General features: G+C 54.3%; 6 protein-coding genes across 6 annotated transcripts; 5 read left to right on the forward strand and 1 right to left on the reverse strand.

The window, feature by feature from the left end:
* Positions 1-1551, forward strand: ColSpa_00369 (trichothecene 3-O-acetyltransferase TRI101; the record flags this gene model as incomplete). The annotated part of the gene is made up of 1 exon (XM_049266581.1): positions 1-1551. One exon carries the CDS (start codon positions 1-3, stop codon positions 1549-1551), a length of 1551 nt encoding a protein of 516 aa, XP_049122538.1.
* A 3342-nt stretch (positions 1552-4893) lies between these two features.
* ColSpa_00370 (sterol-4-alpha-carboxylate 3-dehydrogenase, decarboxylating) lies at positions 4894-6442 on the forward strand (the record flags this gene model as incomplete). Its single annotated transcript, XM_049266582.1, has 2 exons — positions 4894-5137; positions 5202-6442. 2 exons carry the CDS (start codon positions 4894-4896, stop codon positions 6440-6442), a joined length of 1485 nt encoding a protein of 494 aa, XP_049122539.1.
* Positions 6443-10447: 4005 nt separating this feature from the next.
* Positions 10448-11294, forward strand: ColSpa_00371 (uncharacterized protein; the record flags this gene model as incomplete). Its single annotated transcript, XM_049266583.1, has 3 exons — positions 10448-10562; positions 10655-10731; positions 10899-11294. 3 exons carry the CDS (start codon positions 10448-10450, stop codon positions 11292-11294), a joined length of 588 nt encoding a protein of 195 aa, XP_049122540.1.
* Positions 11295-12109: 815 nt separating this feature from the next.
* On the forward strand, positions 12110-14299 carry ColSpa_00372 (uncharacterized protein; the record flags this gene model as incomplete). The annotated part of the gene is made up of 2 exons (XM_049266584.1): positions 12110-12577; positions 12662-14299. 2 exons carry the CDS (start codon positions 12110-12112, stop codon positions 14297-14299), a joined length of 2106 nt encoding a protein of 701 aa, XP_049122541.1.
* A 1266-nt stretch (positions 14300-15565) lies between these two features.
* Positions 15566-16689, forward strand: ColSpa_00373 (uncharacterized protein; the record flags this gene model as incomplete). The annotated part of the gene is made up of 2 exons (XM_049266585.1): positions 15566-16414; positions 16435-16689. The coding sequence occupies 2 exons, from the start codon at positions 15566-15568 to the stop codon at positions 16687-16689; spliced, it is 1104 nt and encodes a 367-aa protein (XP_049122542.1).
* Positions 16690-17362: 673 nt separating this feature from the next.
* ColSpa_00374 (uncharacterized protein) lies at positions 17363-17806 on the reverse strand (the record flags this gene model as incomplete). Its single annotated transcript, XM_049266586.1, has 1 exon — positions 17363-17806. The coding sequence occupies one exon, from the start codon at positions 17804-17806 to the stop codon at positions 17363-17365; it is 444 nt and encodes a 147-aa protein (XP_049122543.1).
* Positions 17807-20647: the final 2841 nt, after the last annotated feature.

A 20647-nucleotide genomic window follows, 5' to 3' on the forward strand; every position in this document is an offset into this window, starting at 1 on the left:
ATGCCATCAACAATCGCAGAAGTCGCCATAGTCGGCGATGCTCAAAGCTCTCTTGACAAGGCAGTCTCGACGACTGCCGTCAGAGAGCTTCCCGTCGTCTCACAATCCCAAGCTCTGTCTGCTCCTATCATCGCGCAGTCAGACCTGACCCCTCCTCTCCTTCCCGTCGAGCAGATTGGCCCCAAGGGATGGATTCGCGCTATTTATCACTTTGAGCTGCCCGACAATTATGATGTCGACCACCTTACCAGGCTGCTCAAGACCGCCTACAATGCGATGAAGGCGCGCACCCCCATCGCAGGCTGCGAAGTCGCTCCTTTGGAGGGTAAGCAGGGCGGCCTTCTGCAACTTCGTCAATACGGCGATGAGATTGAGGACTTCCTCGCGAAGGACCTCCGCGCTGACGAGACATTCCCCTCCTTCTCCGAGCTCAAGGCCCGTGGATTCCCAGCCTCTGCCCTTGACCCTGCCGTCGTCTGCCGGCGCGGTCTCGGTGGCGAGTGGCCCAAGGCGGGGGACCGTCTCAATGTCACTTGGATGCAGGCGAACTTCATCAAGGGCGGTCTGCTTCTCAACATGCTATTCCTTCACGCTTATGCCGACGGCACAACGGCGTACAAGTTCACTGAGCTCCTCGCGGAAGAACTTCGCCGCACCCAAGGTCTGCCCATCGAAAACCCCGCTGAGGTTCCGTTTGAGGACAGAGCGAAGATGATGAAGTCCACAGGCTTCAATGCTGGCCGCCCCGAGGACCACCCCGAGTATGTTGAGCTCCCCTTCTCGCCGCCTGGCCCGCCGCCGAAGCTGGCCTCTCCCATTCACCATGGCCACGTCTTCTACTTCTCTCCAGAGAGCCTTGCTGCCCTGAAAGAAGAGGCCTCGCCCGCAAACACAAAGCTTTTCAAGGGAAGGGAGGGTATACCTTCTTTCGTCTCCACCAACGACGCACTTACTGCTCTCATCTGGCGCGCAACCATGTCCGCCCAGCACGGGTCGAAGCTCCGTGCCGCCGAAGGAAACCCGGAACCCTCCCCCTCTGTGATGGGTGTTTCCCTCGACGCTCGCCGTCGGGCCGGCGTTCCCGTTCACAAGCACACAATCGGAAACATTCTTGGTTTCGCCGCTGCGGTGCTGGACATTCGCGAGGTTGTCTCTGAAGGCTCGCTTGCTGATCTGGCTGTTTGCGTGAGACGCGCCATCGCTAAGACGGAGGGCACCTACCTCGATGACTTGACGGCGTTGGTCGAGAGACTTGAGGATGTCTCACGGTTGGCGCCCACCATGTTCCTTGACATGCCGGGCAACCACATGTTGCAGTCTTCATGGCGCGAGTTCCCCTATTACGATATCGAATGGGGTACGGCGCTTGGTGGGCGGATGTTGGCACTCCGGCCCCCGTCTGTGGGTGTGTGCCACACGATGCAGATTGTCCTGCCGGACCCTCAGAGAGGCGGTATTGAAGTGTTTGTTGGTGTTGAGAATGACGCCATGGAGGCTCTTTTGAGTGATCCGTTGTGGAGGAAGTATGCTCAGGCACCCGAAGGCCTTTGACTTGTGCTCGAATGATGATTGTATGAAGCATATCTGGATTCTATGATACCTTGTTTTTAGATTAAGGTTTCATTCCGATTTAAAATAGAAAAGTATATATGTTGGACGCAAGTCTGGAGGTTGCTTAGGCAAACATGACTCACTTAGTAGATATTACGCTTAGACACCTTGTCATACCTTCAAACTACTTTCCTGCCTCGGTGTAATTGTACAAATGGTTGCGCCCTCAAAGAATTTGCTGTGGCTAATATCTTTTTCTGGAATACCACGGCACAAGCCAGCAATCCGAGCAATAGTACTAGTCCCAGAAGTAGTAGGCTGTCGAGACCATACTTTAGACGTAAAACACGTGCTTAACTCGAGCTGAATGGCAAGTCCAGTAGTCAAATACTGTAACCGAAGGGTTCAACAATTGAACAACGACGAGTACACGAATTACCCTTGAACTCGGAACCATAAAGCCCTCGAGACCTTTATGCCTAGGAGTACCATAGAGTCAAGCAGAGCAATCTCAGAATGGAGAGAGTAAGTATTCGCACAAACATGTTCCTCGCACATTCCTTACCCTGCGCAGTCCTCAGACTGGGCTTCAGTTCGAGACCAGGGCTAATCGAATCACAAAAAAGTCTCTAGTGTTAGATTCGATAAGGCTTCAAAAAATGAACGGCTTAAGAACCAAATTTAAATGCCGTACTCACCAGTTATGTCAAACAGCTTCAAGATTTAAGTCTAACACTTGTATTCAGTATGTATATCCATATTCATGTAGAAAACAGCAACCCAGCGAGCTATGTCGTTCGAAAGCCGAACCAGCTGACGCTCAAACCCAACCCCTTTGGAAGCTCTCTGTGTTGGCCCATGACATCAAGTCAGGCAGTCGGTCGGTTGATCTCCATCTGCAAGGGATGCAACCGGAAACCGAAAGGGAAATGCAGGAGTAATCATTTATTATTGAAACAAGCTTTAGGACCCAGCAGAGAGCAGTCGTGTTGCATACTCAAGTTAAACAAGTAAAATGTCCATAACCATCGTCCTAATAGTATTGCCTTTCGTCGATGGGTAGAAGGTGTTCCACATCCTCTTTTGTATCGAGCAGTTTCTTTCCCTGTCCGAGCTGCCGAAATGCAAAGAGGACTATCGGCCTCAAGAGCGGGAGCAACAAAGCGGCCGACGAGCGCACTATTAGCGCAGCAGCAAAACTGTTCTACATGGCTTTTGCTGCCCCGATGCATTTAATTACTCCTGCAAGATTCATCAGTTGATTTGGAAAATGATGTCTTGGGGGTCGTCCCGAGACGAAGGTTTGATTGTTATATGGACGGACTCAATCGATCAGGTACCCATAGTGTCACACACATGAATATGGTAAACATTACCCATAGGTCCAGAGGGCTAAAAAAGCAAGTGTCTTCGTTACCTATAATCTTGTCATTCTGTGTTCTGCCCTGGACAGGGTTTATGGCGTAAAAAAACCACCGAACTGTTCATTTCTCCTTCAGCCTTTTGACTACACTGAGATTTTGCAGCAGTCCAAACATCTCAGACAGCCTACCCAACACACAGTCACCCTAGCTAGTCTAACCCAACTCGAGCCAAATGTGACCAGTTGCTGCTATCATACAATTCGCGGCTGGCGCTGTGGATCAAGTCCATAGAGCTTCATGAATTAACCAGCTGATCCCCAAAACAGCAATACAGTTTCAGGTCGCTTGGTGTAGGCGACCCTTCTACCCTGATTGTGTATCATTCAGAAATACCGTCGATGTCTACGCAACTGCGCCACGAATACGAGTGGCACAAGGGCCAGTCAAGCTGTCCTGGGCTCGCGGCAGTTGTCATCTTGGAAAACTCGCAGCCCATCATAAAACTACCTCCCTTGACATTTTCTTCCATGCGCTCTTGTTGTGTAGACCGGTATCTCCAGGACTGGCGTTAACCAATGAGTGTTGGCGAATCATGGGCGTAGTGTCGATTTGACATGACAAACAAAGGCCAGTATTGGCTGACGTTTAGACAGCAATATCCCCTTTTGTCTCGGCCGAGTGACCGTCAAGGCATTTTCTCAATTACAAATTAGACTTCTGCCTCTTCTGTCTAAGACGTTAACAACAGAGCCAACTTCGAGCTCGCTTAAAGCATGGAACATCAGCAAGAAAAGAGTTCAAGATTTCCTCGCCGTGAAAGTCAATGAGGTAAGAGCAGTCGTTCAGTCAGAGACTAAGGACAAATACTGAGACGCCTGATTGCCAAGTCTACGCCCCGGCTTCTCTGATTCGGCCAAGAATTGACGTCCAATCCGCCAGTCGTTGTTTAACAGAGCCTCATATGCAGCCTTCGTCTGGGCAACCTTCCTCTAACCCGCATGAACAGAATCAGGGCTGCCCAACCTGCCAATCAGGCTACAATCTCATGACAGTCCGATCTAAGTCGCCTTGGAAAAGGACACAATAAGGTTCTGACAGAGCGGCGGGCAGTAGCCCCTCCGTGGTGCCCCCTCATGCTGCACGTCTCGTATGGCACCGATTGCATGTGCGGGGAAGCTCTCAGGGGAAACGAGCCATCCCAGCCAATCAATGTCCTAGTGTCCGAATGCGGATTTGGAGGAGAGCTCTCCACACAAGCAACATGAACCGCTGGCGGCTTCGTGGACCGCGCGCTGGTGTTAGTTTCGGGTCGCACCGGCCGAAAGTCTACGCGCCGAAAGAGCATAATGAATTCTCTTGAATGCTTTCCCTTTCTCCATGCCGTTGTTCTTGTTCGGGATATAAGATTGCGGCAATGGGGACTCTTAATGCCACCACCCTGATGCTTGTCTCACGCGAGTTGGAAACGCTGCTTGCTCAGAATACGAATAAGAGATACCCGGAGAGTTAATGAGGCCCGGTTGGCAATCTGACGTTACATTTTGGATATTTGGGGCTATTGGAACTCTCTCTTCTTTGGAGCCCGGCGGCCGTGTGGGCCTCGGCTACCCGCTTGCCTCACCGCTGGCGAGTTCAGCTTGGAGATTGATGAGCCTGACGCTCTAAATGGCACTCGGCGCAATGACCGGAGAAGTGGGGTTGCTCTAAGACTCCCCCCAAAAATGTGTTCTAGCGCATTGATCAGTCCAAATTCAAAATGCGACCCGCGAGTTGCTCAAGCTCGTCTTGCGCGGCATAAAAACGACCCGGTCGCCCCCTCCCCTCCTTCGCGTTGCGTCATGGAAAACAAGCTTCTTCTCCAATTGTACCCCCCGCTCCGCCTCTGTTGTCAATAGCGCCAGATTCAGCGGATTCCACGAGGGTAGTTGACGCCGGGAGCATCAAACGAGCGAGGCCGTAGTGGACGATATTGACCAACATGGCGCTGGATTCGTGGACCGTCAGGATCGCCCTCGGCTTGCTGACAACTTTGCTGGTGTACCTCTGGAAGATCAACCGCGCAATGTCAACCTCTTACCCCGAGGCTTTGCGGATTTCGCCGGATCGATGGACGCCAGAGCAGGTCAAGCGAACTTTTGAGCGAATAGAGAAACAGCCCATCGACTGGACGCCGTCTCTGCCGCCCAAACTGGACAGGCGTTACATCGTTGTCGGCGGCTCTGGTAGGCATCTCTTTGCTCATGCTGGTGGTAATGCAGCACCCAGTTAACCCTTGATATCGTGTAGGTTTGGTCGGAGGGCAGCTGGTTATTCAGCTCATCGCGCGTGGCCACCCACCAGAAGCCGTTCGTATCATTGACTTCCGTAAGCCTGGACGCGATGACATGAGCGAGGGTCCGGTGTCGAGGGTCGATTTTGCGCAGGCCGACATTTCCTCAGAGTCAGCAACCTCTGCCGCATTCGCAAAGCCGTGGGCCGAGTCTGTCCGCCATCTTCCGTTGACAGTGTTTCATACCGCCGCCGTCATACGCCCGTCTGAGCGCAGCCCGTTGGTCTACGACCGCTGCTCCAGCGTCAACACCACCGGAACAGCTCACGTTGTTGCTGCTGCCAAAACCGCCGGTGCCGATGTTCTCGTCTTCACTTCATCTTGCAGCGTGGCCTTGAAACCCGTGAAATTCTTCAATGCCCTCTGGAAGCAGTGGCCAACAGACTTTTTCCAGGTCCTGGACGAGAGGGACTTCCAGAAGCCGCTGCGAGCCCACGAAGAGTTCTTCGCCAACTATGCGAAATCGAAAGCCGAGGCGGAGCGTCTTGTCTGCAGCGCGAATGTCATACCGCAGGATCCCTTGCAGGCAGGCGGCTTCCGCACCGGAGCCATCAGACCAGGAAACGCCATCTACGGGCACAAGGACGACTACCTCGTCGGCGCAACGGTGCGTATGGCCAGCTTCCCAACCTTCACCGCACCCTTCATGCAGAACTGGGTGCATGGAGGCAACGTGGCTTTGGCACATCTGCAATACGAGGCGGCCCTCCTCGGGCCACACGCTCACAAGGTGGCCGCTCGGCCGTTCTTGGTCACGGATGGGGGCCCGCCTCCAGTCTTCAAGGACTTCTACACGCTCGTACAATCACTCAGCGTGACGCCCTTCCATGTGCAGTATCCGCCGCCGCTGCTTCTGCTGCTGGTAGCACACTGCATAGAAGCTTATTGTCTGTTGCTTTGGCGGGTGCCAGTATTGCAAAAAGTATTTCCGGAACCTCAAATGCCGTTATCCATGCTGCAACCAGCCAGCATAGCTGGCTCCATTAACGCCATAATCAATGACTCTGACGCACGCAGACGGGTAGAAGATGGCGGGTTGGGATACCAGGCCAAGTGTACAACCATGGAAGGGTTGTGTATGCAGTTGGGTGCGTGGAACCGATGGGTGAGGAGCGGAGGCGAGAAAGTGAGGAGCGAAAAGGGCGTGGTGAAAGACGTGCTCGAAGTCGGAGCAGAGCCTGTTGCAAGGAGAGCGTAGAAAGGCCCAAACTTCTGAGAACAGAGTCTAGCAGTCAGGCAGCTGCTGGAGACAATTGGAGTGTCTTGCGTATTGCGGCACTTTCTACAACTGGCGACGACAGCCATTGGGCTGACGTTTCATACTGATCGGGGTCTTGGTTGATAGAAGTAGAAGGCATTGTAGAGCAAATCACAGCCAATCCAACCATGTTGTTCCCATTCACGATAAGTGTGCGAAAGGGGGTCATCAGAGGCATTAAGTTTACTGCTGGCATGCGATGTGCCGTTACCACGATCACAGAGGACGTTTCGGTGCGGGCACGGAGATGCAGAACCTGGATCCTCGTCCGGCCCCCACAACCCGGCGTGCCAAGTTGGCGGCGTTGGGGGCGGGTTTTTTGTGTTCCGAAGATCCTTTCTTGTTCCATGGGCGATGGAAATCTCCAAAATCCCATATCAAGACGAGTTTGTGCATTGGCGGTCGAAAATTGTTGCGCCTCCGAAAGTACCTGCAAAGGTCGCCGCCTCGGTTCATTGACTTGTCCAGGGAAAGAAAAGAGGGATTGGCTGAGAAAGCCCATCGAGCCCGTCGAGCCCGTCGAGCCGAGCCACCCGATAGGATCCGAAGCCACCAAAAGGTGGTGGCAAGGTGCTAAGTGATGAGTTCGTAAGCTCGGTGGTGGGGTTTACCGGCGGTGCAGAAAAGCAGTTCGTATCGGCAGCTAGATGTTGCTCTCGGCTAGTTCTGCGTGCAGCATAAGGCAATAGGTACTGCCTACCTGCAGAGGTATGCACACGCATGGCTCGGGGTGGTTGGTGATGGAGGGTGTGATGGGACGGATGCAGCTGGAAGATGCGGAGAATCTGCGTGGTCCAATAGACGCCGCGGATGGTCCGATGTGATGTCGGCTCAGTAACCTCTAGGGCGACTTGGCCAATTGCTTGGATTGACGTTGGAGGAGCAGGCCAGTGGAAATTGAACAAAGAGATGCTTGATTGCCAACGGTCTCTCAGGCACAGAAACGCCAGTGACGCTTGTCGTGAGAAACCAGGCTGGGGAGTCGGCGATGAGTCCAGTCTCGGACGAATGCAAAGGATCAGCCCCTCCCGGCTGCGGCCCTGAGAGCGAGCAGCTGCTGATGACGATCACCAAAAAGCTGGGCATGCAATTGATCATGTTGATTGGACAGCAGGCTTGTGGCTAGCTCGGCGCCCAAAACCGTAGAAGCTCACTGTTGGGTGCCACCGATCCAGGTGGTACTTGAGGTCGGTACGGATACTACTGCCACAACACGCTTGGACTGGCCGCTTTGCCGATTTGAGAGATACCTGTGGTATTGGTGCCAGCCCCCAGCTTTGCCGAGCAAGGACTCGTCACTCTGCAGGGCGGCCTCTTTGCGCCGCAATTGTTCATTGGCGTCCAACGGTGTTGGAGCTTTGGGCATAAAGATCCGCTCACGCCGGGCTTGCTCCAGATAAGGTGGATATATTTGTAAGGCCAGCGGGACAGGGCTTTGAGTTGGAGCCGGATTCGACCGAAAGCCATTAGATGTCCATCTGGCGGCTTGTTAAGGCAAGCGGCATGTGCCATGCGATGATCGAATGCTGGGTACGTCTCCGCTGGAAAAGGACGTTTTGAACGCAAGGGGGTTCGCCAACAGAAACAGGCCATGGTACCAAGACTGCGGCAGGGAGCCAGTCAGCATGGCCAGTAATTCAGAGACGCCAAGAAGAGGGCGACGCGATGCGATGTGAGAAGGGGCAGGAGAGGTCATGTTCGTTTCGGAAGATGAGACGTCGTCAGAGACATAAATGAGCAATCCACCGAGGTACCAGAGGAGGGGGAGGTGGTGGTGGAGGTTGGCGTTGAGGATGAACACCGCTTGACCGGACTCGTGCAGGACATGAACAGCGCAGCCCTGCGAATAGAGACTGCGGAGAAGATGCCGTGAGATGGTCGCAGCCCGTTGGACACGTTAGGAATCATTGAGAACCCGAGAACCCAAGCCACCTGCAGGATTGATGGGAGAGGAGGACGCAAACGCTGCTGGAGCGAAATCGACTGCGTCCAATTGATTGGCAATAGATATCCATGTCCCCACAGAACCTGCGGGTACCTGGGTATTACCTACGCTAACTGCAAGTCTCCACGGACCACGGCAACAGCCAAGGTGCATATCTGTGGCTGATGTTCCTAAGAGGCTAGTCCCAGATAGGCATGGCGCACTCTCGCTGTAGACCGAGGAGCGGAGGAACTCGAGGAGTCAGAAAGAAAGAATTGCAGAAGGTGGAGCTGTGTTGGGTAGCGTTACCTAGTCCGAGATGAAAGCCCGGGCCTGCAAAACCGAAGGAGACGCCGGGAACGCGAGGTTTTCTCTTCGTTCTTTCTCTCGGGTATGAGACAGGAGCCGCGAGGAATGGAACTGTAATGGCACCTGGAGCTGCGACCATCGCCCGCTCAGGTCAATCGACACATGGCGTGCCGTCACCGTCCCATCTCATTGCGATTGGCAGCAGCTGTTTTCGTTAGTGCTTCTTGGGAACGGATGAAGAGCAGGATAAGAGAAGCAATCCGGTTCGGGAGCCTTGTATAGGCATTGACCGTCATAATGGAAGAAAAATCAACAACAACAAAGGGGAGTGGGGGGGCTGTTCAGTCTGGCATGATTAGACCTGGCGGCGCTGGCATCGGTGTGCGACTGCCGGGCCATGTCTGGAGTAATTTTGGAAGAAGACGGAAGAGATGCGACGACGCGGATGAGGCCATCACGAGGGACTGACGAAAGTTTCAGTCTCCCAGGTCTGAAGCGACCGGGGCCGGGTATAATGACCAGGGCGGCCAATGCCTGCTCATCAGCGGGCATCCACCACAGGGTCCCCCTCAGCAATTGACGGCGTTATGACATTGATTACAGTGTGTGAGTGTGAGAGATTGCTCTGCAAAATTTGCGATCGAAATCTAGCCACATCAAACTCGCGGGATGGCGCCGTCTTAGCTTTTTCTTGGGAAGCTTGGGACGAGAGGACGCCATGTCAAGCCGTGGCTTCACGTTATTTGCCCAAGCAGCGTTCCTATCTCGCGTGAGGCTATCGGGTACGTACCGCCCTAGCCAGCCGAGTCGGTCGACGGCCCCCTGCCGATAGCAGAAAATCGTGGACCGTCTGTGCGGTTTGGGCTGGCGCCTCGGTGTTGGGGTCGTTTTCATAGCGAGGCGAGGGAAGTCAACAACACTGATGGAAATTCTCGACGGAGATAGGCACAACGGCACACTGGAGAAGACGCGCCAATACGACGCTAGGAGGAGACCTTCCTGGTCGTTTTCCTATCCTCTCCTCCGCCATGCCCCGGTACAATGTGGATCCCAGCCACATGCACAGTTTGTGTGGGAAGGAGCCAAGACCGGCAACCTGCAACTGCCTCAGAGAGACACACACGCGCGCGCACACATATTGGACGGCGGGCATCGTGGGAAGGGAAGAAAAGCGAGGGAAGGAGCGAAAACACCGCGGCCGGCCGGACAGATGCCGCAATCAAACCATGCCTTGCCTGTCTTTCTGTTGTTCACAAGAGGCAAGGTGCGGTTTCTGTTGTTCCACCAGCCACCCTTGCAATTGTCCACTGGCACCTGCGCTTTAAACTACACCCTCACACTCCTTCCCCCCCCCCCCTCTCTCTCTCTCCCCATTGCGCTTACCGCATTCAAGGCAAGTGCGGACGGAGACACAGAGACGTGGGAACCACACCTGCCCGTTGCCGTTGCTGCATGCTTGCCTTACAATAAAACCACATCGTTGCCCGCGTCGCCCGTATGTTTTGACTGCCCTTCTTCTCTTTTCCCGCCCACCGTCCGTCGAACATCACCAGGAAGCAGATCAGACACAACATCCTCACGCTGCCGTCTACGATACTTTGGGACTTAATATTACTTGATTGATCGTTAGACACCTCCTTGTCTATCTCCGTCAACACAACAACAACAACCGCACATTCTACTATCTCTGTGCCGCATCACCACTCGCCAACATGCGTACTTCTTTCGCCGTCCTGGCCCTCTCGGCCGTCGCTGCTGTCTCTGCTCAGCGTAAGGTCTTCACTGCTGCCGACATTAACGTCGCAGCTCTCACGGTCAATCAGAAGGGTAAGTCAATCGGAGCTGCACAGCTTCTCCCGGCGCCACCAGCTTCGCCGTACGCCAGAGTCTCGGAGGATCAAGCTGACATTTACTCTCAGCCAACTGGTGTATCGCCGAGCGTAACACTTGCAAGGTCCTGTGCCAGCCTAACCCCACAACCAACGACTGCGACTCGGTAAGTTACCCTCTTTTTTCCTGACACGAGCGCCCCCCAAAACATGGTTTACGCGCTCTACACACCCGGTCTCTCCCCTAAGCCCCCAACTAAATAGAATGAAAGAGATATTGAGAGGAGGGAAAAAACCACACGACTTTTGTAGCTGTGCTAACTCTAGCCGACAGGGCACCCTTCAGTACTCTTGCCTCTGCTCGAACGGCTCTGCGCCTGGTCTCGAGTACTACGAGCAGACCATGCCCACATTCATTTGCAACCAAGCCTTCGAGGATTGCATCGCCGCCAATGTTGGCGACAAGAATGGCCAGGACAACTGCACCACCAGCATCAAGTCCCAGTGCGGTACTATCGACGCCCAGGCTAACGAGGCCTCTGGTACCACCACCTCGGCCGCGGCCGCGACCACCGCCGCTCCCACTGGAACCGGCAGCGCTGCTTCTGCCGCGACCACGGCTCCCAGCAGCTCCAGCTCATCTGCCTGGGCCGCTCCGACTGCGAACCCTGCCCGCTACGGAAACGCTGCTGCCGTTGCTGCCATTGGTCTCTTCGCCTACATGCTCTAGACATCTGCGCCTTTGAGCTGCGGCCACTTCGAGTTGTAATTGCTTTATGCGGCGACATTGATAGCAATGGCCGACTCGAGGCGGCCTTTCACTTCTTTGTATTCACCTTCCCTACTACCCGATCCCGCATGCCTACTGCGCGGCCCTAATTTTTGACGAGGAATACGTGGAATTACGCGATGGAGACGATGGATATTCCCAACCGTATGGCATTTTGAAGTTCGAGGAGGAGTCAGTGCGTTATAGGGGATGGGTGTGGTGTCACCCCATGTTGCTTTTGCTCTGCATTTTGCGCTTTAGGCATGATTGAGGACAGTCAAGACGACGTAAAAGAAATGAATTGATTCCCAACAACCCTTGCCCATCTTTGCTTTGGGTATCGGATCTGTGTCAGCATGGCTTGCCCGACAATAAGCTGAGACAGCCTCTTTGACCTTCATATTGATATGCCACATGCATTCAATCCGGTCGTTCTTTACTGGCAGATGCCTTTAACATTACAAACGGCTAAAGAAAGATAGAAAAATTGTCAAAGAACCATGGCACTAGCGCCATGGTTTCGCGCTTTTACTGTTCTTCGGGACATACAGATCCGTTGGAGACAACGCTCATTGTCTCTCAATGGCATAGAATACCTTCATGGCAATTGCTGACAGACGTTGTAGTACATATATCGCTTCCCATCTCGGACAAGCTGACTGCTCGACTGCTGACACATATTTCGGTAACTTATTCGATCTGCACTGTTCCAAACACTCAAAACTACATCACTCGGATCAACATCACCTCCACATTAACCATCCTCCTAATTCGTCATGAGTGGCCCCAAGAAACCTACCACGCCCCCGCGTGTGTCTTTCGGTGTTGAACTCGAATTCTTTGTCGCCTTCATCCTTGAAGGGGAGCCCGATCCCGATGCAGACATCAAGGATCAGTTGCAGACGCTGATCACGGTTCCAGTTGATTGGGAAAGAACTGCAGCATATGGCCGCAGGAGTGGTGTTCCGGCCAGGATATATAAGCCGAAAATGGGGTACGTGTATGATCAAATTGAACGTGCTCTGGTCGATGCGGGTCTGCCTGTGATGGGCAGCGAAGGAAAGTACGGTGAGCTCGGTTCCGCCCAAGCCGTCCATGGCGAAAACGCCATGTCATCATTCCGGATCGTAGAGGACATTTCTCTCAAAGCAGATCATGTCGACGGGTACCGCTGGCAGCGGGTCGAGCTGATTTCCCCGGCCATGTACGACATGGAACTGTCCTATGACATACTTCGGGTCGCGGTAAGTGTAGTCACAACCAGCTTTCGGTGCCGTGTGAACCCCAGCTGCGGCTTTCACGTCCATGTAGGCGCCGGACCGACGCAGAGGATCGATGCTAGGACGTTGCGGCAGTTTGCTGCGGTGTTGTGGGCGGCTGATCCTGTCATCAGTAGACTTCACCCTCCTTGGCGTTCTGCCACTGCATACAGTCAATCCGCTCGAGTAAACGAGATCACGAATCTCGGCAAGGGCCACGGCCCGGCAGATTCCATGGTTGAAAAGCTCACTGTCCAGAACAGCAACAGCGCTGAACGTGGGGAGTGGTATGAAACGTTGTCATACACGAGGAACACGGCTGAGATGGATCCGACAGAGTTCAAGAAGGCGAAGACACTCGGGAGAGATCGTCGGCTTGGTGAGTCAGTGAATGTAGATGTGACCCCAGAGGCGATGTCGCGCGAGATTGAGCTGGACCAAGAAGACGACCTGGCGCTCCTTCAGGCAGAGCCGTGGCAGCACCAGCAAGACGTACCCAAGGCCAGAGGCACTAGACCCAACGACGGTGACGCCAGCGAACAGTTTGGATTCCCCCCTTTTACCTACAAAGCCCCGGTACCGATGCCGAAAAGTTATCGCAACCTGACATCAGACGTCTACGCCCCTCCCCGGCCCCGCCCTCCACCCATCGCACGCCGTTACCCCCGCGTTCCTGGCAAGATGCGAAGGGACATCCGCGACGATGTGAGCTTCCTCGACGGATATCTTATGAGTTCCGGAGTCAACATCGAAGATCCCGGCCGTAGGGTCCCGCCGGCCCGATGGGACGTGATGTCCGGCGTCCGAGACCTTCTGGGCGCCGACTTGACTGTCGCCCAGGTTGGAGAGCTCATGAGGCACAAGTCGTTCCCCAAGAACATCAACTACAAGTTCGACGCGTACAGTCTCTATAATGTCAATGCCCAGGGCCTGAGGAGGGATGATATATCCAAGGGGACTAACGAACGGCACACGACCAAGATGAACACGGTCGAATTCCGCGAGGCGGCGGGGTCGCTCGACATGGAGTGGATCGCGACGTGGGCGCGGATCTGCTGCCGGCTGCTCGAGTGGAGCAGGGACGCGGCGCCGGCGGAGTTCCTATGTGTGATCCGTCTGTTGGCGTGGGCTCAAGAGGAAGAGGGCGCACAGTACGACGTTGTTGACTTTTTGATTGACCTGGGGCTTTTGAAGGAGGCGCGATTCTGCGAGGAGAGGCTGCAGAAGGGAGAGGCTGCGTGGTGGGAATGTTTGAACCTTGGCCGGCCCGAAGGGGCTGGCGAGAACTGGTCCTCGTGGCCGGAGTCAGAAGACGAGGATGACTTGGCTTGGTCTGAACGCGCTCACAATGGGAGTACGTGTCAGGGTGCTGCGGGAGGCAGATGGACTGGGAATGAGACATTTGGCGTTGATGGTGGATCGAACCAGGGCCTGTACCAGGGGATTGCTGGAGGTGAGTATCAGGGCGGCGAGGGGTGGGATGACAACGAGGAAGAAGAGTTGCAGCCCCCTTACGACATGCACAAGCTGCGGGAGCCTTTTGAGCTGGATGCTCTCGAGACTCAGATCCCCCGACATGACAGCATCACTTCCGGTGGAGCTGTTGCGAACCGCGGTGGTGACGGTCGTGTGGAGCAAGGTGAGTCGGCGGCAACGGCGGCGGGAGCCTCACTTATGACGGGGACGAGGCGGTTCACAATTGAGTGATTGAATGGTGTAACTGATGTGGAAGGTAGGTTTCGTCGAGGGGCGGGACACAGGATTGAAGCTGGAATCGGATTTGGAATCGGAACCAGGGTATTATTGGATTGACCAGGGGCCTCCGGCGAAGCAGGCCGTGACCGACGAGCACGGGTTCGAGATAGTGAATGCTGAGGAATAAGTGCGTCTTGAGCAGTCAACGAGATATGGCTGGTTTGGGTGGCATATTGAATTCAAAGTCATGTCTTGATGCTGTTTCGCAGCAAGGAATGACCGTTTCTGCGACTGTGGTGTCCTTTAAACCAAGGTTGCTAGGTTGAGATTTGTGGTAGGCCGTTGGTCAATCAAAGGCCGCAGGGCCACCTGGGCCGATGATTCCTTCTTACTATTTGAAGCGGCATCGCCAATGGTGCGGAGTACCTTTCGATGCGATGATGGCAAGGAACTAAATGGTCTGTCAAGGTTCAGCCATGTCAACACGGCCTCTTCCGGCCAGGGATGCAGATGAAAATGGTGGAAACTTGATCACTCTCATATCCTACCAGCTTATTGGTGTTCAATGTAGATTCAGAGACGAGGCGGGACAGCCACAGGCCACGGTAGAGTGCTAATTTGGTCTTGACGGTTGAGCGCGAGGGTTTTCCTTGGCAGGCTAATTTGATCCCTCGTTACCAAATAGATCAATATCAAGAATCAATGTGCCTGTGTAGGCTCTGCATCTGAAGTGATAAGAAGATCGGGATATATTGTGTACTTCAGCAACTTTCTTGTTATAAACTATCATGAGGTCGTATTCTGTGGTTTTAGGCCGTTATACCCGTGGTGGGAGGGCTGTGTGGGAGGAAAGTCCTACTATGGCGAATCATCAGAGATCAGTAACATCGTCAGATCCGTGGTGAAGGGGGTGACAGGCACCGGCGACATGTCGCACGAGTGCTTCCGCTTAGGAGGGATCTTCTATGTTTCCTCCAAGTCTTTGGTTCGAAGCGCTTCCACAATGTTTGAGGCTTCTAGGATTAAGAACCGGGTTTCAATGGCATTGTTCGCTGCCCGAGCCTGGACCACATATTGTTTTTGAGGATTGCTGAACAAAGAGATAGACCGGGCTGCGGGCCACCGCCAAAGATTACCGAGGCTCTATTAAAGGTTGGTATCGTACGTTGGAAGAGTCGCTCTCCATCAATCTGTCTCAAGCTTCAACACTCCAGACCGCAACCTATTTGGCAGAGCAGACCCTAACATATCCTAGGCTTCGTGACACCCCACCCCGGCATGGGCTCCTCCGCGGTACTCCCTTCGGACCTAGGCATCCTCGATCGCCTTGCCTCTCTCCCTGTCGAGCTTCAACATCAGGTCTTGTTCGGGTTTCTAACGGTAAGCAGCCCCTGTGCCCTCTCGCTCTTCGTTCCGGACTGGGGCGTCTGCAAACATACCGCGAGCACTATCAACGCTATATACGACCTGCAACGGGTCGACGTTTACATCAGAGGCGCCGGCGCCGTGAGGGGTAAGTTCGAGACCGGGATGAGGCACGATGACGGCCGCCACGTGATTTTCCCTCTGATGAAGCAGATGACGCCGGACGACTCGAGTGAGCTGATGGAGGAGCTTGTACGAAGGTTCCCTGCAGCGATGGAGGGGGCTCTACGAGACATCAAACAGCATGTCCTGCAGCGTTTCGAGCAGCTCTGGCCGAGGGGTCCGGATGACGAGTTAGGTAAGTGCATGGCTGGCGGGTCGTTGGTGTTTCGCGAATGTGGTGAGACCACTCGCGGAGGAAGTGCCGACGGTCTTGACACTGGACCAAACCCGGCAAAGGCGGCGCTACCACGACACTTGATGCTCAACGGCCTGCTAAGAGACTCCTGGCGTGAACTCCGCCTGCGGCGCAACGCACTCACTAGCTTCAGGCTTGAGATGAAGCTCTTTGTCAAACGGGGTCCAGAGTTACTCGCAGTTGAATGGAGCGCCATGACGCAGCTCGAAAGCCTCTATCTCGACCTGCGCGCCTACAGGCGAGGACGGGCGACCGAAGATAGCATCCGTCTTGGCGCTGCGGAGATGGCTTGTCTCCGCCTCGAGTCTCTCGTGATCGCCGGGCTGAAGAGCGGAGACAGGTACGTAAGACCCCCGGCTGGCAGCTGTGTGACTGGGAGACGGACGAGAAAGAGACCGACGGCGGGGTGAATTGGGTCAAGGTGTTTTGCGGGGCCGTCAGAGAGGGCGGGAAGCTGATGTTTATTGACCAGCGGATGTTGGACATCAACTGGGAGGGGTGGAGGATGAGGGCGCAGAAGGAGAGGTTGTTGCCTAACGTCGAAGAGGCGGTGGTCGGGGAGTCGGGGAACGCGACGTATCTGAGGCACGTTGATAATGTATTGAGTGAAGGCAGGTAGATCCAGTTGCCTTCTTAAAGACTCCGCTAGGCTCCGAGGTCGACCTAGGGTTCAAATCTTAATGGCAAGGCGCCGCTCATTTGACGATCATCGGACATCCTCCCGTAGGAGACGAACAACTCATTCTATTCATGTCTGTCGAGAACTAACCCGCTTCCCCTTTCGTTCTTCCTCGCCGACGAAGGGATCATGCCATTGCCAGGAGGATTCGCCTCGCGGCGATGTAGCTGTTGATCTGGCGCTCCTCCCCAAAGCAACAGAATGAGGGCGACATCCAGCTCGTGTGGCGCCTCTTGAATCTGTAAGAGCGGCACACAAAGACGTTCATGGTAAGTTGTCGAGGCCTCCACTGCTATGCACAACTACTGTAGCAATCGGCCTCGCGACACCGTTACATCCTCCAAAACCGCAACGGTTCTGCAATCGACCCAATGGCGATTCTCTCCTCCGCGAATCCTATTAATGGGGAACCGAATCCTTGGCCCACGCTTTCTGTGGCCTGCGATCAGCTCTTTGCCAGGTTTCACCCAAAGATGGCGGGTCTCACAGGCAATTTGTCCTGTTGGGACGTATAAATGGTGTTTGCAAGCCTGCAAACGGGTCGTTTCATTGAACAACTCATCCCAGGCTCGACGTTCTTGAGTTCCTCCGCAGTCGCGCGCGGGGTTCTCGTTCACTCGTCTTCGTTCTCAGCCTCGTCCGCCAAGACGCGCATCCGCGAGGCCTCCTCCTCAGAGTCGCCTGGGGGCGGCTTGTTGGGCTTGATACCCTCCATCTGGAGATACCGCACGAGCGTTTTGGTCGCGCAGGTGACGCCGGCCTCGCGCTTGAGCTCGGCGTAGGACACGGCGGGCTTCTCCTTGAGGACGCGCAGGAGGTTCTTGACGTCCCTGTCGGACAGGATGCGGGGGCGGCCCGGGCGCGGGCGGTCGCGACCGGCCTGCTGGAGGCGGTAGCGCGTGACGATGCCCTTGATGGAGGAGACGGGGACCTCCTCCTTGAGCGAGATCTCCTTCAGGGACATGCCGAGCTCCGAGAGCACCGCGATGCGGGCGCGCTTCTCCGGAGAGTACTGCGGCTTGCGGGGTTTGGGCTCCAGGGCGGCGCGGCGAGGCATGTTGGGCTGTGCTGGCGTGGGAATGAGCGGTGCGAGGGGAGTGTTGGCACAGGGTAGAGGCAGAGCGGTGTCGCTGAAAGAGAGGGATGAGTGACTTGAAGAGGACGCTGGCGAGATGAGTTTGGGAGATGAGAGGATGAGAGCGGAAGTTCAAATTTTCGTTTTTTTTTTCACTCTCACGGTCCCGGTGGCTGACCCGCTTTCTCGGGGTGGATCAGGGGTGTTGGATTCGGGGTAGTGGATACGAGGGCTCTCGGGCGGGTCGCGCTTGTCTGGGGAGGCCACAGAGTGGTGTCGTGTCTGGTGTCGAGCGAATAAGCAAGTTGAGCAATAAACCCGTGGTCAAAAGCAGTTCTCTGTAGGGTTTGGAGCGTCCTTCACAACTCTGACCTCTCCTCACTCGCCTAGCACATGATCCTGCCAGTGTACCCTCGACTTTCGCGGTCAGACGCGGCCTCAGACCGGTTCGGGAATGCTCGGCTAAACTCCGTATCAAATCTCGGTCTTCCCGCGATAACTCTAATCCCCGTCGCGTCAACGCGCCAGCCTTCCCCCCCCCAATGTCTGTCAATAAGGAAGGACCCATAAATCCTGAGCCTCTTCCAGCAAATCAACCATTGCTTGGAGTCCAGACGCGTTGCTTGACTAAGTTAATATCAGACCACCTTCCATTTGTTCGCAAGGCAGCAGGAAGGTTGGAAACAGGGTGTTTTGCCCTTCTTCTTAGTTATACATCCACCAGTTAGAAAGCGCGTTTTTGACTGCATTCAGCTTCTCTAGGCCCGGTGCAGCTGTGTCATCATCTCGTCGACTGTTTCTCCCTGTATGCGTGAGACATTGCACGAGAAAAAAATGCTTTGTTTTCAACACGCGCAGAAATCCTTGGCCAGCGTCGGTAGATAGTCATGACGAACGGTGTCGAATCAGTGACCACCCGCAACTACAAATGAGTTACCTAGTCTCACTGGTGTGGGTCAGATTCACCTTGCTTCTTCACCAGGCTCCATTGCCCGCTCGTCCAGTCCACAATGATTGCTTTTCTGACCTGATCCCCCTGAGATGATACAACGCCTGGTGGTTTATGAACCTCCAGTCAATAAGGAACGACTGCCGGCGGAGGCTGAGGTCTTGATGCCGCGCTGTGCAGTCCGTGATCACATGACATTCCTGGTTCGAACGCGCGCTAGGCGACAATGTGATGACAAGCCATAGTAACTCCAAGAGAGAACGGCAATGAAAATAGAGTAATTTTGTGATTCCTGCAGGCCAACTGTCCCAAGAGATCCCACCCTTGATTGTGCCGGAAGTCTACTTGAATGTTTGAAAGGCAAAAAGTGTCATGTTTCTCTTCTTCATTTTTTCCCTGTTTGCTCTTTTCTTTTATGGCCGCAGCATGACCCCCACTCGGGCCTGGCTTTGCTTACTGCAGGAGTTTCAATCTCATCACTGATTTTCTTTCATGGCAGGTTGGTTTGAGAAGCTTGGCCTCAGTCGAAAGCGATCCAATGGAATTACGCATCCACTTCAGACCACTTTAGTCGAGTGCTTACTGACTTGAAGTGGGGGGCAAAGGCTGTTAAAAATAGCTCATTGACCCTTGAGTAGATCATGTGGTGGAATTCAGAGCGACTCTGAACGAAGGATAGGAGAGACGACGGTCGGCCTGGAGTTGCTACATTTTGAGCAGAAGGGTGTGAAAGATCTCGCAATATGTTACATGGAATTTCCATTCATTTGAACAATGCTTTATCCTTCGACGACAGATACTCGGCTCTGGTATGAGTCCACTATTACGAGTTGTTGCGATTCATAGCATATTACCTGCTATGCGTCGATAGCTTCAAGTCCTCTTATCTTGTGGACTCAAGCCATCATATGGGTCAGAGTGGACGATGAGGGGAACTATAGGCCACTTCCTCCCCTGGGCACCTACATTTTCCGGAAAATGGCGTCTCACAAATCAACAGGTCAATGTTCAAAGTTCCTTCATGGACAAGAGCTGAATTAGAGTATCAAGATATTCGGAATCATCTACAAATGCTCCCGCTTGCTGTTGATTCAATTCCTCGGCGACGTTGCTGATCATCAAGCCAGCCTTCAAGCACCTTCAAGCACCTTCAATATACTTATAAACCTCCACTGTTCTTTATCACCTGTGTTCATTTCTCCATAAAGCCATTAAAACGCGTGCCACTCTCTGGTTATCTGTGATTGCCGTCATCGGCGCTCTGGCTGCTTTACTGAAGAGCTTGTAACTGACAAAACTCTGGGGCGACGCAGTGAACAGGAATCAATCAAAATGTAGTTCGCCGGTTCGATACGGTCACTACCAACGATACCATTGGACGGGCCTTCAAGCTTTCCCCGCCGCTTCTCCTGTCCCCCGACACCAGCCGCTATTCTTACCCTGGTGTCGACCCTAATGGCGACCACAGCGATGGCTTCGCATCTAGCGATTCTCGGACCGGCTAATACTGTGACTGCGCGGGCCAGACCCATGTGCTCGGCCGTTGGTAGAATGACGACTATGCCATCAGGTATACGTAGTACATCCCCAAGGACCAGAACCTCGGTCAGATCAAGAACCACAGACATGACTGGAAACACATAGTTGTCTGGACCAACAACCTCGACGACACGAAAGCCAAACCCGAGCTGCAGCGCACCTTGACCTCGGCTCACGCCGCTACAAAAAGTTCGAACCCGTCCCTGGTTACGACGTCAAAGTCTGGGCCAATCCTCGGTCTAAATACTCTGTGAGCCCCGCGGTCTTTGGCACCCACGCGCTGGAGTTGACCGGCGATGACGGTGGGATGCCGTGACTCATCCAGTGGGAGCTAT

The sequence above is a fragment of the Colletotrichum spaethianum genome (genome assembly GCF_022836535.1).
Source record: "Colletotrichum spaethianum MAFF 239500 DNA, contig01, whole genome shotgun sequence".
Lineage (NCBI taxonomy): Eukaryota > Fungi > Ascomycota > Sordariomycetes > Glomerellales > Glomerellaceae > Colletotrichum > Colletotrichum spaethianum.